The sequence below is a fragment of the Aulonocara sp. 'chitande type north' Nkhata Bay genome, linkage group LG10, assembly GCF_057382095.1.
Source record: "Aulonocara sp. 'chitande type north' Nkhata Bay isolate Kocher_YH1m ecotype deep benthic linkage group LG10, A_spYH_male_GT1.1, whole genome shotgun sequence".
In the NCBI taxonomy this organism is placed as follows: Eukaryota; Metazoa; Chordata; class Actinopteri; order Cichliformes; family Cichlidae; genus Aulonocara; species Aulonocara sp. 'chitande type north' Nkhata Bay.
Genome location: NC_141353.1, coordinates 14,493,429 through 14,518,872, shown reverse-complemented (window position 1 = coordinate 14,518,872; position 25,444 = coordinate 14,493,429). Strand labels below are relative to the sequence as shown.

The window sequence follows — 25,444 nt, the reverse complement described above, 5'->3', positions numbered from 1 at the left end:
CATACTTTACACTTTGAGTTTGTTTACTGAAGTTTAAACTGAGCATCCACTGGGAAAGAAAGTGTGACTTAAGTGGGTTTGCTTTTAACGTGGCATGGTTGCTGGTTCCAGAAAGACTGGTCTGAATATTTCAGCACCTCTGAATGCACAACGCACAACCTTGAAGCAGATGGGCTACAGCCGCAGAAGACCACACCAGGTACCATTGCTTTAAGCTAAGAACAGCAAACTGAGGCTACAAATGACACAGGCTCACAAAAACTAGACAAAAGACTAAACACAAGACTAAACTAGACTAGAGGAGGAAAATGTTGCATGTTCTTATGAATCTTGATGAAAACAACAGGAACCTCATCATCTGGCACCAATAAACATAGATCTACTAGATGTACACACAGCTATGACTATACATTATACGCCAATTCAACAAAAGGCTTACCTGCTTCAAACATAAAACCATAACCAATCAATGGTCTCAACCTGATCTCAATTTCCTGTAGATTTCGGTGCCACTGGTTTACTTTGAGCAACTCCCAGCATCATATACTAACAAGAGAAACCTAAGTTTACCTACCTTGTCTTCGGTGACATGCTAGGCTCGAGGCAACTTTAAACGCAAACTCGAGAGCGGGCAGCAGACAAGAGATGTGGGGCAGCACAGCCACCCTGCTGAAACGTACTAAAGAGAGTTAACTCAATCAGAGTAAACACCTTAACCATCACTCACCCACTAAAAAAACCCTCTGATGTTTAGTCTCCACAAAAATATCCAAAATAGAGTCCAAAATATCCCGGACGAGCCCCCATTTATTTTATGACCCGCCTCAAAAGCCAAACAGTTGGTACCATGAAGATCATAAAACCAAAACTGGTGTGCCTCCACAGCCTGCCTCAAGCATGCCTTTATCCACATGCCATGTGTGGTCAATTGGCAATTGAAGACTCAATTGACAACTCTTTGCACTGCCACTGCAAAGAGAATAGAGGTTGCAGAGGGGCGTAACAATGGCAGGAGTGATAATAATAATAATAAGTGAAATAATCTAATACATCTATGAAATGACAAATCTTACTCTTTTGGCTGCTCTTTTTAAGGGGACACCTCAGCAGATCATCTATCTCTCACTGTCATCATCTTGCCCTGTCTCTAGCATCCTGGTCTGTCACACAAACACTCTGCAACACTCTGTCTCAAAACTGCCCAACCTGAGCTGTCCCTCTGATTTACTTATTTTTTTTCTGTCCATTTTGGTCCGTCCCAGTGAAGATCTTAGCATCTTTACTTGTGTGAACTCCAGCTCCTCCTCCTGTCTTTTTGTCTTTTACTCTTGCTGCTGTCATTCTGTCACAAGCCACCTGGGCACTCATTTCCATCCACTGCACTCTCTTCTTCACCTCTTTTGCATGCTGCCCATTCCTTTGGATGGTTGACCCCATTAAATCTACTCATTGGATGTATAAAATAACAAACATTCACACTTAAGAATCAAGTGACGCACTAAAGCAAAAAAAAAAAAAGACACATCATTTCAGTCCTGCCTTTGGCGATGTATGCATTTAATGGATTACATAGAAAAAAACAGCATTCTTTGAAAAATATCTGGACATGAATACCAAAGATATCCATATATGTTTATATTTCTATAAGATATTTCTATTTACATGTTTGAACTAACACAACAACTAAATCAATCAATGAAAAAATAATGCTGCATTTTATTTATCCTCAAAAAAACACATTTGCACAGAAATGTGCACATTAATTTGTGTTACACATAAAAAGAAATAATACCCTTTTTCTAATTAAATATAGCAGGCTCAAAACATTTCTACAAAAAATCTTCATAAGGTAATGTTAAACTATTTAAACTATGTTAAACTAGTCCTGGGACATACTTATTTTGATATGACAGAAAAATGATAAGAGACCTCTTAATCAACAACATAATTAAATTAATGTGATAGAATACTTTTCAGCGAGTTTTGTCAATGATAAATCTTTCAAATGACTTAGGTTTAATTAATCCTGATGTTATATAGAGAGATCCGTAAAGAGGTCCCCATTTATATAACTTGTTGCAGAAATAATGAAATATGAAAAAATATGTACAAAATCAAAACTTTGAGATGAAGACAAATCAAATACACAATACTCAGTGAAGAAAATTGGAAGGAAATGTTCCTTCAACACTTCAGAGGTAAAATTTTGAGGTATGAGTGTTCATATAGCCACTGATATTGTTTGCACTGTGATATGTAAACAACCTTGTCTAACACAATCATACATGCTGTATAAGGGTTCAGTACTACAACAATTAAGAGGTCAAAATACAAAAAAAAAAAAGTAATACTAAATAAAATATGTACAACAGAAGTTTGCGAGATGATGTTAACACAATAAATTGGCACTTTTTTTTACAATGTGTCTTTGGTGACATATGAAGCTGCCTGGAAGTAAGCAGCAAACACTTGCCTATGTTGGTTAAGTTTCATCAACCATTACATATTTCCAGCTATTTTAGGATTTCACTACTACCGGCCTTTTAATCGACCTCACATTCCCAAAAATATCCTTTTGATCTGAGAAAGTCATGAAAAACACATTTCACTCTTTAAATTATCCAGTACAGTTTTTACAGAAATGTTTAACGCATGGTAGAATTTACAGTGTCCATGTAATCCTGTAAAAAAACTGAATATATGTTGCAGTGATTGTTACACTGATAACCTTTCCCCCCAAGACGCCAAATAAACTTAAGAAGCATTAGTATTTAGAGGTATTTCCAAACACTAAAATTCTCTAGAATTGTTTTAATGCTGTTAAAAACTGCTTTAAAACAACATTAACATAAAATAGAACATTTGCATTGGTGGAGATCTATATATGAGCCTTCTCTTAGATTTAGATTAAGAAACTGCAGCCATCTCAATACAATACATACAGGATATTATACAAAACATATGATTCACAAAGTTCAAAATCGAGAATTAACAGATTACAATAAAGAGCAAAACATGCAGTATATAAATTTCCTATTTATAGTTTCAGGTGGGGCTACAACGATGACATAATCGATATCATCGACTTTAAAAATTCGTCGACGGTCATATTCTAGAACCACGTAAATATGTTTTTGCAACTGCAATACACTATAGGAAGCTATGGGGGCAGTGTCGCCTATATGGGCTGCCAATACGGCATTTAGTACTAACGAAGAAGAACGTAGCGCGAAAAGTAAAACAGCTGGCGTGGGGAAGAGGGGAGAAAATGCAAAAAAATGTGAAAGTTAATTGCAGACTGTGCAAAACCTTTCACGACAGCACTACTGCAGCACAAGAGCATGTCCGTCAGCACCCTGGTGCGGTGACGTTAACTCTGAACGGGTCAGTTTTAGAGAGTTACGTTAGTGCGTCGCGTTGATACCTCGTTTATGTTTATGTTAATGTTTGTGTTAGCTTGCCTGTCGGAAATTTCTCATGGAAGATGCTTGCTAGGCAAACACCATTTCAGTTGTGTTAGCTAATGAGTGAAATACGATGGTAAAAACATTAAACTGGAGTAGCAACACTCTCCCTTTTTTCTTTAACATTAATATTAGCGTTTATTTCGAATAGTAAACCTCTTCTAGATGTTATTTTGGACTGGAAAATAAAATCTTTTTGATTTAATTTGAAGCTTTATTTGAACTTACGGAGAGACGTTTTTAGTTTGCGCATTGTTTTTGTTTGTTTGTTTGTTTAAATACTACTAGCACTTTAATTTGTATTGCTTTATTTTTATTTACTTCATTTTTATTCTGTCCTACTGAGTAATGTTAAAAATAAATTGGATTATTATCATATTCATATGTTTTCTGTGTCATTACTTTCATTTTCTTTGGGTAGAGGCAACAGGGTGGGCAGACTTGAAGTGAAGTTGAGAGTTATTGAAATAATTGCTGACTAATCAAAAAAAATAAAATTTGCAGATTCGTCAACTACTAAAATGTAGGTCTGCAACAATTTTGGTGTAGCTCATGTTTCAAGGTCTAATCACATCTGATAGTGAGAACATAGCTGATACTGTTTTGACAGAAGTGTATCACAACATCATTTGATTCATAAACTTGTATGTGGTGATTATGCAGAGGTATATTTTTGTGGATATACACTTTTTTCCAATACACAGCTTTTCCTCTATAATGTAATTGGTATTACTGATCAGACGATACACTACTTTATCTATTGATTATCAGTTAACTGTAATGATTTCTCCTGGTTGACAGTGTAATTGTTTTGCTGTTGATGGCTGGTTCCTAAAACACATTTCTAAATATAATCCCTAAAAGCTGAAATACTTTACTAATTTGGGTCATAATCATATACTATACTGATTACATGCTATCAAGTCCTCTTTTGAAGAATCTGGTGCTAATTTTCCAAATTGTTCTTCTAATTTCAAAAAATTGATCAAATGCCACTACTTGATAATGTAACTTATTTTCAATGTGGAAAGATTCATCTTGGTGAAGATGCCTCTTTGTCTGTCTTGCCTTCATAGTTACCCTACATGATGCTGTCTCCTTGCACCACAGGGTAGCAAGTGAAGAACTATTTTTAAATCATCTTTCAAGATCTACAAAGTAATGTGTGTTGGAAAATAGAATTATTGTGTTCCCAGTGTACCTTTTAACAAAATGCCTCTAAACAGCTTTTACACTAATCATGCTAGAGTAAAAATAAGACTGCAACCTCATTGCAACTAGAAAGGAATGGTAATTACCTGGTGATCACACAGATTTTTTTTTTACTGTTGAAAACCAATTGCAAGTACTTGTGGTAACTAAGTGGCTGCTCAGAGGTTCAGCACTCAACCTCTCGGTGCTTGCAGTTTGCCTGGTGGGAGGAAATCTGTCACCAAACAACCATTGTCGGACTCTAACTGCTATTACTCTCACGGATTGCAGAAGGTTTGCAAATAATTGTTATCTGATTTATAAATGCAGACACACTGACAACATATCATAATCAGTTTGAGTCAGTCTGCACTGATGAGACACAAATCAGTTTCTTTGCAAAAGAGGACTAAACCCAACTGGTTCTAGTCTTGTTATGTTCCTATATAACAGCAAGGTTGACAAGCACCTATGTCATTTCGCAATTAAATTGCAGCAGCTACATCACAATTTCTGTTTCAAATCTACGAGCTTCTGGCTTGACTCTGAATGTAAGTAGTTTGTGTAAAAATCTGTTTAATGTAGACAGCAACAGATTTATCACAGTTAATTACCATATTCTCGCAGACAAATTGCATGTAATTGCCAGCTTGACCTCCTCCAACCTGATAGCAAACTGACTCCATCTTATTGCCATTTACGGCTATTGGCTGCAAGTGGTTGCAGACCTGGTGCCTGTCTCTGAAGCAACAAATTCAAACTTGAACTTATTCACGCATTCGTTGTACACAGTTGCAGTAATCTTGGTCATTCTGCATTCTGCAGTCATTGTTTCCCCGTGTGTGATTGTAGCACAAAGACAAATTCGTGTTACGCTGGTTCCTTCTTATGTATTATAACATACATACTTTTGAACATACATACAGTTTTTGATAGGTAGCTGAGAGCAAGTTCACAAGTAGTTCACTTATGCAGGCTTGTCTCTCTGTTTTATATTCACTGCAGTGATGGTTGCGTCTTATTTCTGCGTCAGGACATGACTGATAAACCTCTTCTGATCTGTGGATAATGATGGTGAAAGCTTCTTTGGATTCCACTCTCTGAATGAAGGTGAGCAGTAGAGTGATGTGGAGAAAAACCTGCGGGGGTGAATGAAATGGAAAATGTTCAGGGATGACAAACACTCTGAGGGTGTTTATGTTTGTTATCTGTAATAAAATGTAATATGTATAAGAAATTAAGGGCAGACTAATGATCAGTCTCACCTCTCTGCGATGCTACCCTGACACCCAGTTGTGTGTGGTCGTCTTCACCCTCTGGGAAAACCCATGAGGCCCAGCTGCTGGATCAAAATTAAAGTCCAGCCCCCCACCATCCATGAGTGTGTCATGGAGGACGGACTCCAAGTCACATTCAAACCTTTCAGTAGGCACACTGTCCAGATCACTGGGTAGGTGCTCTTGATGATGATGACTGTGTGGGTGTACAGAGTTGAGTTCTCTGTAGCTGTTGCTGCTGCCGTAGGTCACTGAGGCATCATTAGTGTGTGGAGGGAGTCCGAGGGGGAGCTGCATGCACGTCCTTGGACCAGCCATTCGAAGAGAGGGCCCTGAATGGCTAGTCAGGCGTATCATGTTACAGCTATTCAAGTCTTGTGAGGCAGCTGGACCCTGGCTATGCAGAGTATGTGGATTTACACGAGGAAGTGGGTGACTCTGAGAGGGATTCATCATTTTTACTCCATTATGACCACCCACATGGCTTTGGCTGCTATAAGTAGGTATTGGACAACTTGCCCTCCCAACTTCAGAGTGCATCATGTCCCTTCTGGTGTCTGGTTCTCCTGTCAGCAGCCCAGAAGGGAAGATATACTGGTTCTCGTAAGCCCCAAAGCTGGGCTTAGTCTCTGGAAGTGTCTGCATAGGAGCAGGGGACAGGGAGTGCATTCTCACCTGACTATACAAGCACTTCTGGTAGTCTTGCTGCTGGTGTGGGGTCAGTCCAGTGGAGTTATAGGGGCTACTCTGAAGCATGCCGGCGTTTGAGGAGCGCGGGGAGTGTGAGGAGTCAGAGCTGAGCTGGGAGGGTTTAGGAGACAGCAAGTTAAGGTTATCCAGCAGATCCATGACCTTTTCTGAGCGATGCTGGCCCATGGATCCAGACACCTCAGACAGGCTGGGCAGGGTAGAGGTTATCTTAGCACCAGCAACTCCAGGATACATTATGTGGCCATCGGACTCGCCCACATCATCCTGTTCAGAAGGGAAAGGTGAACGGCGACCACTCAGAGTACTGGCATCAGAGCTGGTACGCGTCCTAAAGGTTTTCCAGTTGTCAAAATCTTCGTTGCTGTGGGAGTTTGGACTTCCAAGCCAGGTAGAGTACTGGGAACTGGGGCTGCCTGCTCCTCCTTCAAGCCCTTCCTGTAGAGCCATCTAGAGATAGTAGAACACAAGAACACTGAGTACATGTAATCTAGATTCAACAGAATTTAAAAAAACAAACATTTGGCTGAAATATCTATGAAGGTTCAGTTCAGGAGCAGAGACCTTTTTCTTTGCGGCTCTTCCTCTACTCTTGACAAACTTATTGCTGTTGTCCATGGAGGTAGCTCTGCGTCGAGGTGACTTTCCATTCTTTCCTCCCTCTGGGTTCAGCATCCACCAGGAGCTTTTTCCTGTTCCCTCGTTCTGTATGCGCACAAAGCGACTGTGCAGGGACAGGTTGTGTCTGATGGAGTTCTGAATGGGAGAAAAGTGATTCATTTGTAAGTTTTCCCTCACACAAATATCATGGTCAGTTTAATAAATCAGTGCCTGTCACTGAATATGATACTGAACAAAATAAAGTATCGTCAGCAACATAACTTAAGAGACTCTTTTCTCCAGAAATACAGGACCTATTCAATGAAAGAGGGAAGCGGTGATAAATGTTGGACACAAGTGTGACAAAGATAGATGACAATTCATATTACACTATAGTATAATAGTGCAAAATTTGACCAAAGAAACATTTCTCGTTAGTTTCTTCACTCGGTCTGCTTTTTTTTTTTTTCCTTACATTTTTCCTGTTTTCTGAATACATTCTGACTTTTACGTTGTATTCATCAGTTTTTCTCATGCTTTAACTGCTTGTATTGTTTTGAAGGCCCACGAGAGAGCTTACTAGGGTGTCCATCTTTCCTCACTGCGGACTATAATCATGTTTCCTGTGATTTCCACTGACTTTAATCAGCGCAGCCCAGCAGCAGCAACAACAACACCGTTCGCTTTGGATCCAAAGTGAAAAACAACAGTGAAAAAACAAGGAGAAAAACAACAACAAAAAACAGGGTAATTTGGAAGACACATTACAGAAAAAAAACCATCACTGCTTAATCTTGCCTGTGCCCATCATCGAAAATTACACCTCTGAAAGAGCTCATTGAGATCACTGAGCTGCTCTCTTTTTTTGTATGTGGTCAAATTTGTCCTCGTCCAAATATGCACACACCTAAAGCCTTATTCAGTAGATTTTTAATGCCATGTTATGTATCCCAAAAAGGATGCAGTAGACTCCTCCTGTGGTAATGCTCTCAGGAAGAAAACCAGTGTCGGTCGGGAGGTCATGAAGACAGTTAGACATGGCACAGACACACTGTACAGACTGGTCTTTCTGTGACACTAATATGCAACTTGCTGAGCTTGATGGGGGGGACAATGAAAGACTAAAGTGTAACACAATACGTGCAAGTATGGAATTTCCCCCTAAACACCCATGTGAATAAGAAAGCAGCTCCCTGCAGTTAGTAAACCCAGATGTTCCCAACCGCAGGATTCAGCAGGGATATACAAAGCACTGAGATAAAGATGTTCTCATCCAAAACAATAGATGGATTGTCTCAGTGTGTCTCTGACATTTTGGGGTTAAAGTTAAGCTTCTGGCAGGAATATGACTTCTAATCTATAAAACTACTCTCAGTGAAAGTATTATTTCAAAGTGGAAATTATCAAAGTAGATTCAAGGAATAAAACCAGAAAAAACTGCAAAATTGGAACAACTTTGACGCTTTTCAAGTATTATTTTTTGTGCCGTCGTCATAAGAAGGTGCTGAAAGATGAGTTCAACCTCAAACTGTAAACTGACAGAGTGAAAACAGAGAGCGGTACACAAGTTAGATTTTGTTTTGTTTTGTTAAACAGAAACTAAGAGGAGGTCACAGAGTTTGAAGCTAAGTTGGGGAGGGCGACACTGTAGGATGTTATTGCCGGCAGAGCCGGGGTCAATGAGTTCACTGTGTGCTAAACACGAGCTGCTCATACGAGCTGACGGGGACATGCAAACAGGTTGGATGGCAAAGGAAGAGCGAGGAGGAGAATCATCAGATGTGACACGCTGGGTAAGACCCGCTTCGTGAGACTCACCAAAACAGCTTCTTTGGACTGCACCCCACCACCAAAACCAGACTCCTCCCTTCTCCTCCAGTGACTTTTAAATGAGGCTTCCTGTGTCAGAGGACATCCTGCACATGTAGACTGAAGAGACCTGAGGTTGTATGGTTTCAAAATGCAATTCAATCATTGCATTTTATGCTCATTTGATTTACGACCCTTTTCTCCCCATTTTCCTTTTTTTAAATGATCTCCTGTAACTAAAGACAGGACCGGACATCTTAGCAGTGTGCTGCACAGACTCAAGCCTGCAAACCAACATTTATTTCACTAACCAAATGTGAAGTCTCGCTCACGCATGGCAGAGATCACTGTTGATATGCAAATCTCTACAGCCTTTGATTAGCACCTACTACAGATCGTGCACTGCAAGGCAGTGCTGTGGAAAGGGAAATTTTCTTCTCTGCCTTATCTTTGACAAACCTCAACTCAACTCAAAGACAACAAAAATTCCCCTTCCTTTTTAGTTCAGGAGGTGCCCCACTCAATCATTATTTCTTTGAAAGAGCCGCCTAAGGTCCAGTCTTTTTTTTTTCTGTTGTGTTACGGCATATTTTGTAGTAGTAAAATGTGTGCTTTTGTGGTTGCAAAACATTTCATGAGAAATCTATTTTTTCCTCCGCTGACCTGCTTTGGCAACCAGGGTAGTGACGAGGTCCAGATTAAAGAGAAACTTAAGTGACATAAATGTTTAAGAGCAAAGATCCTCTTAGAGAAGTGATGCCACACAAGTCTGCAGAAGAGTATTACAAAGAAATCTGCAACATTTTCTGCTCTACACTTGAGGACATTTAGTAGTGCTGCCCCTGAAACAAACCGGTGCAGCACGGAAGAGACATTAGACAGCTTATGCAAGAAATCCTGAAATCAGGAAAGACTGAGTTGGGACAAAATCTACTTTCAGTTCGTCCTCAGAAATGGGTCATTAGGCTTCCCACATGAAAGGAGAAAACAGCACCTGCCACAACTCAGGTGAGATACCCGGTAGAACACCTGAGCTGGAGTAAGGAGAGTCATCCATCACCATCATCCATAATGCAGCATGAAATGACTCCTCCTACTGGACTTCAAAACAATCTAATTGACGCAGCTGCTGTTTCTTGTGTAGTGAAGCATGAGGCTTGCAGTAACGGTCGCAGGGTAAGTAAACAAACAGGGCTCGGTTGCAAGAACAGGTGCGGCCTCAGTGAAAGTGGCCTCAGTTGCAATTGGTCTATGCATTTTACATACAGCGCCAGCTACAACCACAGACAGGACAGAGGATCTCCCAGGAGGCTGACTGCTGGAGACCAGCTGCTTCTCAAATCAGTAACTTGGTTTTTATCTCAATGATGAAAGCTTACATGTAGTTAGTGATGGGGAGGGGGGAAGGGAGAATGACCTTGTCTTCCCATCAGTAAATTTCCCAGGCAGGAGAACGTGAGAAAATATAAATATAATTTTTTTCTTTGAAGGCTTTAAAAGTTAAAGTGTACTGTGACTTTTGATGCTAAATGTTAGCTTAGGTTTTCAACCTTTAGATATTGCAACCCTGTAGATAAGCATTTGTGTTTGTATTTGTGCCACTGCTATATTTTTTCATTATCTTTTACACAGTTAGCAGCAAAACCTATAAATGGAAAATAGTGCAGTTTTTTGCTCATCGCTGACAGTTATTCAGTCCTTCTCATTGGATTGCTTGATTTCCCAGTAAGAGAGCCAAGAGGTACTGTCCTAATCTTTGCTAACATTCGCTAACGCTAGCCACGATAAGCTGCAAAAATGCCCGGGTAAATAATGGTGCAATTTGTTGCTCACAAATTCAACTGTTTTTATATATTCAACCAAATATAAATGCTGTTAGTCACACCTGTTCAACTGCTCATTAATGCGACTGACTAAGCAGCTAATCAAATGGCCACAACTCAATGCATTTAGTGATGTCGATATGGTCAAGATGACCAGCTGAGTCTAAACTGAGCATGGGGAAGAAAGCTGATTTAAGTGATTTAGTAAAATTGTATGGCTGTTTGTACGAGACAGGCTGGTCGAAGTGATTTATAAAATGCTGCTCTGCTGGGATTTTCCCACACAACCATTTCTTGGGTTTACAGAGAATGGTCAGAGAAAGAGAAAATATTCACTGAGCAGCAGAAAAAAGGCCAGCTTGCTTTGATCTGATCGAAAGGGAATAGTAGCTCCAATGATTTTTCGCTACAATCAAGGTATGCAGAACAGCATCTCTAAATGGACAACAGTGAACCTTGAAGAAGACAGGCTATAGCAGCAGAAGACCACATCAGAAACCACTCCTTTCAGCTAAGAACAGGAGTCTGAAGCTATAGTTGTTATAGAGTAGTTATAGAGGTTGAGCAAAATTGAACAACAGAAGATTGAAAAAACATTGCCTGGTCTGATGTGTCTCAGTTTTTGGATGATTTGGTCAGAATTTAAGATAAACAACATTAAAACTTTTAAAATTTTGTATGATGGATTATGTAGAAAAAGTAGAATTGGGCTGAAAGATCTATCGCTTTATCACCTATTCAGGTTGTAAATCGTGTTTTTAAAAAACACGTAACTAAGTAATTAATTACTTTTGAAAATAAGTAATCAGTAAAGTAACTGGATTACTTTTTGGGGGAAGTAATCAGTAGGACTAGAAAGAGAGAGCATATTTCTCCTGTTTTGGCTTCCCTTCATTGGCTTCCTGTTAAATCCAGAATTGAATTCAAAATCCTGCTCCTCACATACAAGGTCTTAAATAATCAGGCCCCATCTTATCTTAAGGACCTTGTAGTACCATATCACCCTATTAGAGCACTTCGCTCTCACACTGCAGGCCTACTTGTTGTTCCTAGAGTATTTAAAAGTAGAATGGGAGGCAGAGCCTTCAGTTTTCAGGCCCCTCTTCTGTGGAACCAGCTTCCAGTTTGGATTCGGGAGACAGACACTATCTCTACTTTTAAGATTAGGCTTAAAACTTTCCTTTTTGCTAAAGCATATAGTTAGGGCTGGACCAGGTGACCCTGAATCCTCCCTTAGTTATGCTGCAATAGACATAGGCTGCCGGGGATTCCCATGATGCATTGAGTTTTTCCTTTCCAGTCACCTTTCTCACTCACTATGTATTAATAGACCTCTCTGCATTGAATCATATCTGTTATTAACCTCTGTCTCTCTTCCACAGCATGTCTTTTATCCTGTCTTCCTTCTCTCACCCCAACCGGTCGCAGCAGATGGCCGCCCCTCCCTGAGCCTGGTTCTGCCGGAGGTTTCTTCCTGTTAAAAGGGAGTTTTTCCTTCCCACTGTTGCCAAAGTGCTGCTCATAGGGGGTCATATGATTGTTGGGTTTTTTTTCTCTGTATCTATGAAGCGCCTTGAGGCGACTTATGTTGTGATTTGGCGCTATATAAATAAAATTGAATTGAATTGAATTAATTAGTTACTGATTACTTTTTTCAAGTAACTTGACCAACACTGGTTATACCAGCAGAAGCTCAGCTGTTCTCAGATAACCTACACAGTCACAAGACAGCAATCCACTGGAGCACCTTTGAATTGTGGTAAGATGGGAGTGTCGCATTATGGATGTGCAGCAATTGTGTGATGCTGACATGTCAATATGAACCAAAATCTCTAAAGAAATGTTTTCAACAGCTTGTTAAATCTATTCTATAAAAAGCTTGAAGGCAAAAGGGAGGGGATCAGCATAAGGTGTACCTCGTGTTTTTGTCTTTTTAAGGCATACATTTCAACATTTTACTGACCTCAGTGATAGATTCCGCTGCACTCAAACAAAGTGCTTGTGCTGTGTCTGCCAAAAGGTTTTCAAACAAAGTTGTAGAGAATGAGGAAACTGGAAGAACAATTGTCTATTAATCAAGATCACATTAGCAGGGAAATTAGGAAGTGTGCTAATCTATGTAGCTGCCAGTGACTACAAAGAGCTCAGCAAAGCCATTTTACTGCTGTCAAACTTAATTTCAAAGCAGGATTTTAGGTAATACAGGCTAAAAGGTTAAGTTACTGGAAAATGTATTTGATACTGCTTGACTTCATGAGCATGGCCAACACCCTGCTTCTTTAATTTACATTAAAATCCAGACTTGACTAAATCGGAGTGATTTTCTGCTAACATGTAACTACCACTACAAAGCAGTTATCTGGTAGAAATAAGAGAATAGGAAAAACGAGCACTTGCAGAGATTACGGTCTTCCTGTGCTGCCTTCCTGTGCACCCCTCCCCCTTTCTCTTATGACCTATGATGCACAAAGCTGTGAGCATAGGGCCTGGGTTTGCTTTAACAAGGCGGCAAAAAGGTGAGAAAGCCTGCAGAAGAAGAAGAGCATGCGAGCCTGGTGCAGAGAGTGCAACTCTTTACAGCTCCACATACAGTATGCAGACTACTTAATTAACAGTGAGCATCAAAGGAAGTGACCTGTTTCTGCAATGGCATCATGAAGACGAATGGAGAGATCTGCAATTCAATAATTTAAGCACAAACACTGCACTTCAATCATATTTGAATATTCAGAAATAACAAGACTATCTCAGCCAATTATTGTGAATGAACCGCATTCTTTGCACACTTCATCGGGTGAAAAGGTCACCTTTTTAAAAAAATGTATTTCTGTCATCCTCTGACCCCGTCTTTTGTATTTTGCATAATGGATTAGAGGCCAAGTACATTTTGTGAACATAATATATTTGGAGCTGATTATTATCCTGCACAAGCTGGAGGACAATGCAAAGATCCACATGCCACAGATTCCAGCGGCTCACACATGTAGACAGCAGACAGTACACAGGCCTCAGCCCCCAGCAAACCAGTCAGCTGATTGCTCCCCTCCTTCCCTTAAGCTATGGTAAATGGTAAATGGCCTGTATTTATATAGCGCTTTACTAGTCCCTAAGGACCCCAAAGCGCTTTACATATCCAGTCATCCACCCATTCACACACACATTCACACACTGGTGATGGTAAGCTACATTGTAGCCACAGCCACCCTGGGGCGCACTGACAGAGGCGAGGCTGCCGGACACTGGCGCCACCGGGCCCTCTGACCACCACCAGTAGGCAACGGGTGAAGTGTCTTGCCCAAGGACACAACGACCGAGACTGTCCAAGCCGGGGCTCGAACCGGCAACCTTCCGATTACAAGGCGAACTCCCAACTCTTGAGCCACGATCACCCAAGCTATGGCCGTTCCTCTTTGAAAGCCCCTGCCTCAAGCCTCCTTTTCTTCATGGGGTTACTTGAAGCTTTTAGTGGGCCTCTTAAGTTTGAGGCAGACATCCCTTTTTAACCTTGTGATCCCGAGACAAATAGCTGGCAGTTACTCTTTTTTTCTCTCTCTTGCTTCTTTTAATAGTTGCTACCAGTTTTCAGGTCAGTGTCTTTAACAAAGTTCACAAGGCAACAATGAAACAAAGGTTGATTAATAAATTAGATGATCCATTAGCATCTAATGCAGTGAATGCTCCTTGTTGTGATTGTGTTTGTTTTCGTGCAGCCCACATAGAGTCATGTGAAAAAGAAAGTAAAACTAAGTACACCCCACAAACATTAGTAGATTGTGGAACCAGCTCTGGCAGCAATAACTGGAAGTAAAAATTTCTGTATGACTTTGTCAGTCTTCTCACCTCACTGTGGAGAATTTCTGGCTCACTCTTCTTTACAGTGTTGCTTCAGTTCTTTCAGGTTTGCGGTCATTTGTTTATGCACAGCACTATTAATATCTCACCACAGAATGTTAGTCAGGTTGAGGTCTGGACTTTAACTGGGACATTACAACATCTTGATTCTTACCTTTTTTTCTTTAGTCACTCTATTGTAGATTTGCCGCTGTGCTTGGGATCATAGTACTGTTTCAGAACCCACTGTCAGACAGACACCCTCACGTTTGACCTCAGAATACTTGGTATACAGAGAACTTTGTGGTCAACTTCATGACTACAATGTGCCTAGGCACCGTGGCTGCAAAACTAGTCCAAATCATCACCCCTCCACCACCATGCTTGACAGTTCGTATGAGGTGTTTGTGCTGGTATGCTGTGTTTGGTTTTTGCCACATGTGGTACTGCATTATGGCCAAACATGTCCACTTTGGTCTCCTCTGTCCTAAGGACTTTATTCCAAAAGTCTTGTGGTTTAATCAGATGCAACTTTGCAAAACTAAGGTATGTTGCTATTTTCATTTTACAGAGAAGAGGCTTTTTCTGTCGAGAGTTTTAACATTTAACATTCTAACTGAGGCCTGTAGAGTCTGAGATGTAGCTCTGGGTTTTGAGCAATTTCTCTGAGCATTGCACAGTCTGATCTTGGTGTGAATTTGCTGGGACGTCCACTCCTGACATGCTATAAACACCTGAATGCAAATAGCAAACTGTCAGAGCAACTGCTTTTACAGAAGTGCTCACAGTTGCTGATGCTCAGTTAGTCAAATTCACTGATTATCAGAACCTGGCTGCTACTTTTCCTCCTGATTCCTATGAAAGCAGTATTGGGTTGTTTTAAGCAGCAGGTGAAAGTTTCTACTCAGTTTCACTTACAAAGGATGTTGTTTGCAGTTCCAGGTTTCATATCTCAGTGTTTAGCAACATTTTAATCTTTAATGTTTGTATATGAAGAAATAATATTTGGGGCCATCAGGGATGTTTTTTCTTAACTGCAGAACTGTGAATGCCCGCTGACCACAGCATTTCCATCCAATAGTTCAATAAACATTTCATTCAAAACCACAAATGTAAACCTCCTGTTATCACTCACAGAGTCAAATCTCTCATAGCAACCCATCCAGTAGATTCTGTCGTGGACAAAACCAACCAGTGTTTGTTCTGGATGAAAATTTCCATTTCTTTTTGTTTTAATCTCTACAATAAATGTAAAAAGGTTTTACTACACAGACATTTTTGTGGCCTTACTATGTGATCCACTAATGGAGAATATTACAAACTTGGTTAAAAACTGAAGCCAGTGGGGAAGAGATTTAAATTTATAATGTCTAAAAAAATGTCTTAAATTAACGTGGCTCTAGCTTTTCATTCAGGACAGTTCTAGTCACAGAAGCTGGAAAAAGGAGATTCACTACTCAAACTGGGAAACAAATCGAACAAATCTTGTTATAGCACTCAAGCAAGTGTATGGGTCACCGCAAAACCTGCCAAGAACTTTGGTTTGGGTTTTGCCATCACTCCAGTCCCGCTATTGGCTCTTATCGGCTGTAAGTTGAGGGACGATGACCTTTACCACTGTGCCATTTGGCTCATCCTGAAACCTTCAGTCTTGTTTGTCACTGGTTTCCAGAATGGTCATATGCATACATCAGGCGTGAGACAGGCAAATCAACACATTGCAGATCTGTAGGCTTGGTGACCTTTTGACCCCCGCGCTAGATAACATAGTGCGATAAACCTCTTCACAGGAGACAGTCACTAGACTCAACTCTGCAGGCTATCACCAAAGCAACCCAACGAAATATTCTTTCATTTGCAGGGCAATGTTTTCAAAAACTTCAAAAAACGGAGGGGGGGAAACGCTTTTTTGTAATCAACATGTTTTTGGGTGACACCTCGGAACTTCAGCGGCAGTTAAACTCAAGAGCGTCACTTCCTGTTCCATTATCTAATGTCACAGTTCATTGAGAAAAACAGTGGCACTGCCAGTAAAACGCTAAAAGTACGTTGCAAGCTGTTCACTGCTACTCACAGACCCACCAGTATCCCAGGGGAAACCAGTCCTCCCCGAGTTAACGGAGGGGCCCTCTGTTGTCCCAAAGGCATCATGATCACTGAGCTGCCACACAATATTTAGAGGGGAAACCAAAAGAATCTCCATGACATACAGTAGACAGAAAGCTGCTGAGGCAGTGCCTTTCCCTGCGCTCCACCTATCTATACTTTTTTAGGTGTACTGCTACAATCAAGCGCAATGCCCTCCACCCACTATTAGATCCCTGGCTTATCTTTGTGCATCACTACAGCAAGAGACGAAACTGCTTTGTTAATAAAAATGTCAAAAAGCACAATCATAACAAGTAGACCAGCAATTACGTTTTTAAGTGGCACAAATGTTGAAATGATATAAAAGTGATTTTGCATAGACTTGGATTCACACAAATGCTGTGTATATGATCTCTTATTGATTCATCCTCTTTTTTCCCCCCTGCCCTGACCCTCATGTTTTGCAGGGTGGGGATGTTAACACATGGCACTGTTTTCCATCCACCGGGCAGGAAATGCATCATAGTTCATTGTGGGGGAACCGCCGTGTTTTTTTAACAGGAAAGTGTAAAAATAACTATAAGCCGGCAGTTCCAAGGCCTGGTGGGCATGCCAGCATTCAGGAATGGCGAGGCTGAAGCAAAGATGTGTTGATTATACGTAAAATATGTGAATGATCATGAGCTTTTGCTCTTGATAGAGAACTGAGAAGCGTTCGCTGCCTCGCTGAAGGGTAACAGAACCTTTCTCTTTGTTCTTTCTCTTTATCTCTATGACTAAGGAAGGGAAAGACATTCTTCATAAAGCCAAAGTGCACCAATACAATTATTTATCTCCCGAATTTGTGTCTTAAAGACCCCCCCCCAAACAAAAAAAGCAAAGGCCTTTAGTAAAAGAAATCTCAAGGTCCTATTGAACAAGCACAAACCCTGTGAGCAGAAACCCAAAGAGAGAGAGAGAGAGCAGAAGAAAGAGATAGGATGAAGAGCAGCGATCCCTTTCTCCAGGCCGTAGCATCCGCTAAGGAAACTCTAGAAGACAGGGACACAAAGATATGAGCACACAACTCAGGAATGGAGGATGTTTGACGTAGTTCCCAGCATCCCCTTCTGCCAGTCCCTTCCCCTCAAAAACACTCCCCAGCACTGATTGAGCTGTTTATGTAGCTTCCAGTTATTTCAAACAAAAACAGGCCGATTCGTCAGTGCCTGTACATTCAAGAGTGTGCAGATTTTTAAAAGAAGTAGGTTTAACAAAGTCTGTATATATAATAATCTGTGACAAAGCTTTTCAAGTAGGGTGGTGGTGGGGGGTTAAAACAATGGGAGCTATATATGACTGAGGTTTCCCAAAGGCATTTCCTGACAACTTTCAAATCACCTCTCAAGAGAATGCAGGGGGTTACAGAAAAGGCTGCCACACTGAAAACTCAAGCAGAGTACGTTTTGTTGGGCATGTGCGGGCTTTAATTGGCGTCTTCTGTTGGTCCACCTTTGGCTTTGTCTGCGGGCTTCTGTCCATCACGAGTGGAGTGACATCCTCACTGGCCGGATCAGCATGTTTGTGCAGGCATTAGGCAAATGTTTTCACAGCTCGTCCCCTGTACTTAATATTTCCAGGTCTGCACATTCAAATTGCAGTTTTCAGGGAGGTAGCAGGGTTTCCATGACTGTGGAAATGCTGCGCAAGTCAATGTGTTTTGTGATAATACAGGTTGGCTCCCACATAGGTGTGTTTGCGGGTGGGGGTGGGGGAATCCACAGAGCATACCTACACATCTTTATCCTCAGTCAAAACCCAATTTCACATCGCTCAGTCAGGTGTTTTTCTCAAACAAACCTGAAGTTTGTTTCTGCTTTTTATAGAGAAAAGCAGTCTTGGTGGCATCTATGGGATGTTTACAGTCAGACCAGCTGGTTTGTCCTCTGCTGCTTTAGAGCTGCATGTGTCCTCAGTGACAAAGCAGAGAGGCATGTGCTACCACTGACAGAGGAAACCACTCCAAAACTTCAAAGGTTACTCAGAAGCCAGAAGTCAGCAGCCCCTCTAAAAGCTAACCACCATCGGACAGGTTTGAAATCCCACCATGGTGTTAAAAGAGAAAAGGAATGGGTTACTCCTGTTATTACTTAACTGCTAATAAATCCTGAATTAAAAGTTATAATCATATTTAAAAAATGTGATGGGTTGCTTTGCATAGCACAAATGTGAGTGCTGAGTGAATATACTAAACCAAATGCGTTGCACTATGTGCACACAGTGAAAGTGAATACTGTCACTTTCCTGAAGCAAACCAAGTTTTCTAGATAAAATAAAATCACAGGTTTAAGAATTTAAGGTGTAAATATCCTGCCACGACGTCTCTAAATGCGAGTGAAACAGGGCTGGGTTTTTTTTTTTTTTAACTACAAAGGCAATTAATTGCACATCAAACCTTTGCATTTCCTGCTCAGCAGATTGTGCAAAACGCCTTACAGTGGCAATCGGTGCAATAAGACGCTAATGAGGATGTGGCCTTGATATGTTTTGTGCAAGTTTCCACTGTCTGCATATAAAGTCTAGCACGTTCAAATGTCACTCCCTAACTTTTCTTGGTATCATGATTTTGTCCAGCTTTGCTGCTGGCGGCTCTTTTTTCATTGGTGCTGCTTGCTGTGCTGTGGTGGTAAAGATGGTTACAGCGCATATATGCATCTCAGCTCACGCGCACACATCCTACTGACAGCGAATGTTCACGTGCACGCACACACTCACCTTCCAGCCCGCGGAGCTGGTGCTGTCTCCTTTGTCTTTGAAGTAAGGCACGCTCTTAACCATCCAGTCGTAAATCTGAGAAAGGGTCAGCCGCTTCTCAGGTGAGCTGTCTATGGCTTTGGTGATCAGGTCTGCGTAGGACATGTTCCCCCAGGCGTTTCGCCGGGACGAGCTGCTCTTCCTTTGCCCGGGTCCACCCAAAGGTGGGACCCCAGGATTTGGCACCTGTTGCTGGGACGACAGCTGTGGACCCGGGACCTGGTGCTGCTGTTGGAGCTGATGATGATGGTGTTGATGATGATGTTGGTGGGGGTAATGATGCACACAGTTGCTATCCCGGCACTGAAAAGCATTGCAAAGCGGCTTCTGCTCTGAGTATTCTTTATAGTCCTCCTCCACCAGGTCGAGGTTTCTGATGAACTCGGCGTTTGCTGCTGGCTCCTGCTGCACAGACGGTGCTGGGGAGGATGTGTTGGAGCTGGCCGGGTCGATGAGCTCCGGCCGGGGCAGCGGCCAGGTGCAGGACCGCGGGCGAGAGAGAGGCTCGAAGTCCGGGTCTATATCGCCCGGCTGCGGCTGTTGTGGCAGTAACTCAGCCATGTCAGGGTAACACCGATCCTCTGTCACATAGATGTTCACTTAAAAAGAATTCGCCAAATTGTTAGTAAAAAATATAAAACGGTGACATAAACATCGAGAGGCTAATAATGAGTCATCAAGACCGAAAACAAACCCTAAAAGAGAAAGAGTCGTTTGTAATGTAAAATAAAGAGATATCTAAAACTGAAGTTCACACCATACTGTGTCAGTTAGCAGCAACTCTCAAGTCTGCCGCTCTAACAAGTGGTAGACAGTACCACACTCCGGTGCTGCCTTCACGGCTTACTCACAGGCTCCATCCTTCGAGCTTTGCAACTTGAAGGTGCGTTCAAGTGCTGTCCTGTTGACAAATCACGCCAAATGGACCCTCAAATTTGCAAATCCACATCAAGGGTGATTTAACTGCCTATTTGATGCTACAGTTAATAGTTTGGGCACACTTTCTCATAGCATCGTATCTATGTATTTGTTGGTGCACTTGAGTTTAAAATCTTATTCCACGATTTTCTGTGCTTGGTGCTATGAGTGACAGTCATCTCGACAAAAATAAAAAGTTGTCGTTACTCAATACCAGTTTTAAAAATATGTAGTGAAAGGGTTGGTTAGTCAGCTATCTCTTTCAGTTCGCTTGTCATTCAAACACATTTTGGCGGGACTTGAATGCACCATACAAGCTGAGAGGGCATGTTTTTAGTTTCAAAACGTTCTGAGGGGGGGCTCAGCTGATTCAAAACACTGCCCTAAGCTTAAAAAAAGAAATATATTAGGGCCATTTGTACAGGTTTTTTTTATTACTTCCATACAAATATAGCAAAAAATGTTAATGTACTCCTAAACTTTTTTAGTTGAAGTATCTGGATGCCATCTTTAAAACTGTGGGGAATCCTAATGTAATGCACAACCACAACGTTCAGTAGCGCCATCTAGTGGCCAAGCCTTAACAACTCTACATGAGTGTCTCTCCCCCCTACTGCACTGTATGGCCCAGACAAACAGAAACCAGGAAGTGTTGCCAACATCTTATCATGCCAATCACTCTGTTTAAGGAAAAGTGAACAAAATGTGGAAGTGGGGCACTTTGAAACATCAACCTGTCAGTTTCCACTTTCTCAGACAATAGATCGAGCAGGGTGTTTTTAGACCAGAAAGGATCCGTGTGGCACGTTGTTAAACAGGTTGTTTAACTTTAAAAGCACTTCCTCTGAGAAGGGGTACAGGGTTCACGGTCTGATTGTGTTTTCTACTGTAAACTTGATCTCAGATCCTCAATACCGCTCACAGGTTATAGTTCTTGCAACCGGTCTGGGAAAACACAATCACTCATGACTGCAAGGTGTTTGTATGACCTGTGACACTTAAAGAATACAAAAATATTTTCATCTGCACATTTTCTTTGTCACACAAAGGTCATTAACAATCCATTCAGCTAAAGTGTTACTTGTTTTTAAAGTAAGTTACTCTAATGACCTTTTATAACAATATTTCAGTGTAACAAGAATAAATCAACACAACCATTTTATTTACATCACTTAATACCACTTGTGAATCACAAAAATATTGCATTGACTATGTGTGCAGCAACATTTCACTTCCTTTCAGGGCATTTTTCTCAATAGCATGACATCCAATATCTCCACTAAGTTCTCTCCTACAAGAGTCAAGAAACCAGGAAGGTTTTGACTGCCGCATAAACTGTATGAGTAATGATCACGGTGGCAAAGTCTCGCTTTAAAGTGTTGGTTTTATGTGACCACAAAGAGCAAATGCAGACATATTAAACCGTGTTAAGTTTATTCAAGGTAAACATCAGCCTCCTTAAGCACTTCCTCTTTTTGATGGAAGTAGTCCCTGAACCAGGATATATGCTCCTTCTTCTGCTGCACAGTCAGATAGGGGTTTCTGGACAGGCCGGTCACTACTAGCTCCATGAAGTGACGCACTGGCCCCTCACGAGGGAAGCCCTCCTCCAAGTGCTTCTCTAAGAAGATGTGCTCATGGAATGGGACCTTGGCTTCCTCTTCGAGGCCTAACACAGCAAGAATGAACAGTCAGTTTCTCTCTCAGAAAAATGTATTTTCCCCTCTTTTAAAAATAATGAAGTCAACCTTCGTTACTCACCAGCTTCATTGTTTACTGGGTACTGCCATAGTTTCCCTTCTTTGGTCCACTGGATCATTTCCTCAAACCCATTTCGAAGCATCTGATTGGTCGATAGAGACAACTGATTTGCAAAGTCCATGTCCCACAGAGTCGGCTTAGCTGAAAATATGATACAATGACGTTAAAAGCAAAAGATTTTGCAATGTGACATGAAATATGTTTACGGAGTGACAGGCATTAAAAGCATCACAGTCTTGACAAGCATTATTAAAGCACCATGCTTAACATGTTTGATACTGTGTCATGTTTCATCAGTTTAAGCTTGAAAAATCAACTGTCACTCATGACTTGCTTACTAGAAGTCTTCATGAGGAAGACCACTGTTAAGTCAGTGATCTTCTGGTGTGGTGCATACATTTTGAAGACAAACTTTAAAAATGTTTATTTTTAGGCGTTAACAATGAGACAAGTAACACCAAAAAGTGGCCTCTGTGAGCAAACATATGAAATGAACAGTAAGCTTCAAATTGAAAAAAAAGAAAGAAAAGAAAATCTAAATCCATCAATACCTGCTGCTGGTTCAATTCCATCTTCATCAGCAGAGGAGGTGAAGATGTTAAGTCTTTTCCCTAGCAACAAGTTCCTCCTTAAAAAAAGAAAGACATTAGACACAAGATCCATTAAAAACAACAACAAAAAAAACACAACAAAATTAGTGTGAAGAGCTGATAAAAATATTACCGTTTCCGAACACTGGACAGCTCGGAAGTGATTCCTCTGTAATGTGTATATCCTCGCCCGTCGTCATCAAACCGGATCTGATCGGCTGGCCAGGCATTCTGCCGGTTAGGATTCTTGCCTACTTTCATTTCAGCGATAATCACTCTGAGAAAATATTGTTTGATTATTTTTTGTTAAATAAGCTTTTCAGAAAAGAAAAACGGGGGGGGGGGGGGGGTAGAGAGTAACAATCTCATTAACTACAGTTATTGGGGACATACCCGAGGTTGTTAATGTCGCCTTTCTTCTGAGCCTCAGCGATTGCCTCGTGCTGCCTCAGCTGCCTGAGCAGCTCAGATTCAGCCTGGCTGTGGTTAGGCAGAGTGGAGGCAGCAGAAGATGCTGCAGCAACCAGATCAGGATCCAAAGTCTCACTAAAAACACAACCCAGGGGGGCACAAAATGAGTGAATGAAATGTGACAAAAGTATAGCTCCTAAGGTTTGGTTTTTAATTGTATGGACATAAGTATTGGGCTACTCTGAATTCAGGTGTTTTCATCTCCAATCAACCACTGATCCATGCAGTATACCTTTACAAACATTTGTGAATGAATGAGTCATTCTAAGGAGTTCATTGAAATCAAGTAGCTGTAATAATATGCAACAAGTCACATTAGTGGAGTTTCTTCCCTTCTAGAGATTCCACACTCAGCTATATGTGGTATTGTTGCAAGGGAGAAACATTTTGGAACTACAGCAACTTAGCCATGAGCTGAGTCACCAAGTACTGAGGCGCACAGTGCATAGCACAGACTAAACCATTACAATCAGCACAAAAACTGTGTGCTGGGTGCTGGATGGCATAGGTTTCCATAGTTGAGCAGCTTGTGTAGGTCTAACATCTAGGTAGCCCAGTACTTTCCATGTGATGTAAGTAACTATAGATGAAATAAACTTGAAAGAGAATCATGTGGAGTGACTGCTGTTGTCATCTTACAACTTTATTGGCCAATGGTGTGAATAACACAAAAAACTTCAATAAGGCAATACAACCCTTCTCCAACTTCTCTCACCTCTGTGATGAATCATCCCCTGTAGCCTTCTGATACATACTGATGGTGCTCTCCATAGGTGCCGCCTTCGGCTTATATTGTGTAACAGACTCATAACTTTGCTTTGCCTTCAGGTTTTTGAGCTTCCTTTTGTTGGTGACTTCTACTTTCATGGCTCCAAGAAGATTCAGGAGACTCTCCTTCCCACTCTTAGCTGCATCATTCTTCGTTTTCGCTGGCTGCTTTGATGCAACCTGTTCAGTTTTAACATCTGTCTGCTGCTGTGTGGCGTCTCCATCATCTGCCTTTAACACCGCTGGCTCCTCCTTCAATTCGACCACCTCCGCTTGGTCACCCTCTTTAACTGCCTGTGTTTTCTGGTCTTGGTTATTCTTCTTTTCACAGAGCGAGCTTGAACTTGTGCTGAAGGTTTTTACCCCACATTTATTTGTAACCCTGTGTCGAGAGATAAACAGATTTGTGCATCAGAAGGAGCCAAATCTGAAAAGGTCACGATTCAGACTTTTGATAATTATTACATTAACACAATATCATCAATATTGAACGTAATAAATGCAAAGGAGGGGGCAACAGTGTCTGGAAAAAATAACATTATTATACATTATAGATTTGTATGCAATTCCATGCAGTTTTAATCTACACCATTTACAAGCATACCGCTTAAAGACAACATGACAACTTGTGATGCTTTGCATATATCTTATATAATATACATATTAGTCTGTGCATCTATACGTGAATCAAACTTTTTTTTTTCAGGTCCGTGCGATTAACTTCACATACACATTACCATGGAAACAACCGCCTGAAGAGCTGTCAGTCAAGACGTCCATCCCCCTCTTTAGGCTAGAATAAGCTAGTTGCTAGCCACATGCTACTCTTGTTTAACGAAACAAGCAAAACTCAGCATATTTCGTTTGTACTGTGGCAACCTGTTCTTTGACATTAAGAAGCTCGGCAGCTGAGTCTCACGGTCATTAGTTACTCTGTTTCACAGTGTGGCCCGTTCAATCACAGCTAACAGTCACATGGTTACCTCACCTGAAAACCGTCTTGTCACATTTAGCTGCTAAAACACACGAGTCGTAGACATTGACTGAAGAACTTCGAGGCGCCAACAAAGTCCGAAATATAATTCTGTACATTGTGGCTTGTTGTGATGTCCTTCCACGCTCCTGTCGTTTACATCCGTTGTTACCACATAAGGTCACCCCTGTAAACTTTAAGAGAATGACAGTTCCGTTCCAGGATGTGCAAAGACTCGATGTTTGCTCTTCAACGTAAGAGTGCCGAGTTTTAATTTAGTCTGGATTTATTTGTAACATTGGCAATCTCAATATTAAAGTAAATTTAATTAATTTCTTTAACATTTTAGTTGATTTGATTTTTAAATAAACTTTAGGCG

The 25,444-nt window shown here is 41.1% G+C and overlaps 2 protein-coding genes across 2 annotated transcripts; both read right to left on the bottom strand.

Moving 5' to 3' along the window:
* Positions 1–1,561: 1,561 nt before the first annotated feature.
* Positions 1,562–20,355, bottom strand: LOC147320452 (forkhead box protein O1-A-like). The gene is made up of 4 exons (XM_086308457.1): positions 19,546–20,355; positions 7,205–7,396; positions 5,921–7,090; positions 1,562–5,794 (listed from the first exon to the last, which is right to left on the bottom strand). The coding sequence occupies exons 1-3, from the start codon at positions 20,143–20,145 to the stop codon at positions 5,933–5,935; spliced, it is 1,950 nt and encodes a 649-aa protein (XP_086164583.1). The 5' UTR covers positions 20,146–20,355; the 3' UTR covers positions 1,562–5,794; positions 5,921–5,932.
* Positions 20,356–21,917: 1,562 nt separating this feature from the next.
* On the bottom strand, positions 21,918–25,435 carry mrps31 (mitochondrial ribosomal protein S31). Its single transcript, XM_086308456.1, has 7 exons — positions 25,081–25,435; positions 24,040–24,474; positions 23,247–23,399; positions 22,987–23,130; positions 22,815–22,891; positions 22,264–22,404; positions 21,918–22,171 (listed from the first exon to the last, which is right to left on the bottom strand). Exons 1-7 carry the CDS (start codon positions 25,182–25,184, stop codon positions 21,936–21,938), a joined length of 1,290 nt encoding a protein of 429 aa, XP_086164582.1. The 5' UTR covers positions 25,185–25,435; the 3' UTR covers positions 21,918–21,935.
* Between the last annotated feature and the right edge of the window lie 9 nt (positions 25,436–25,444).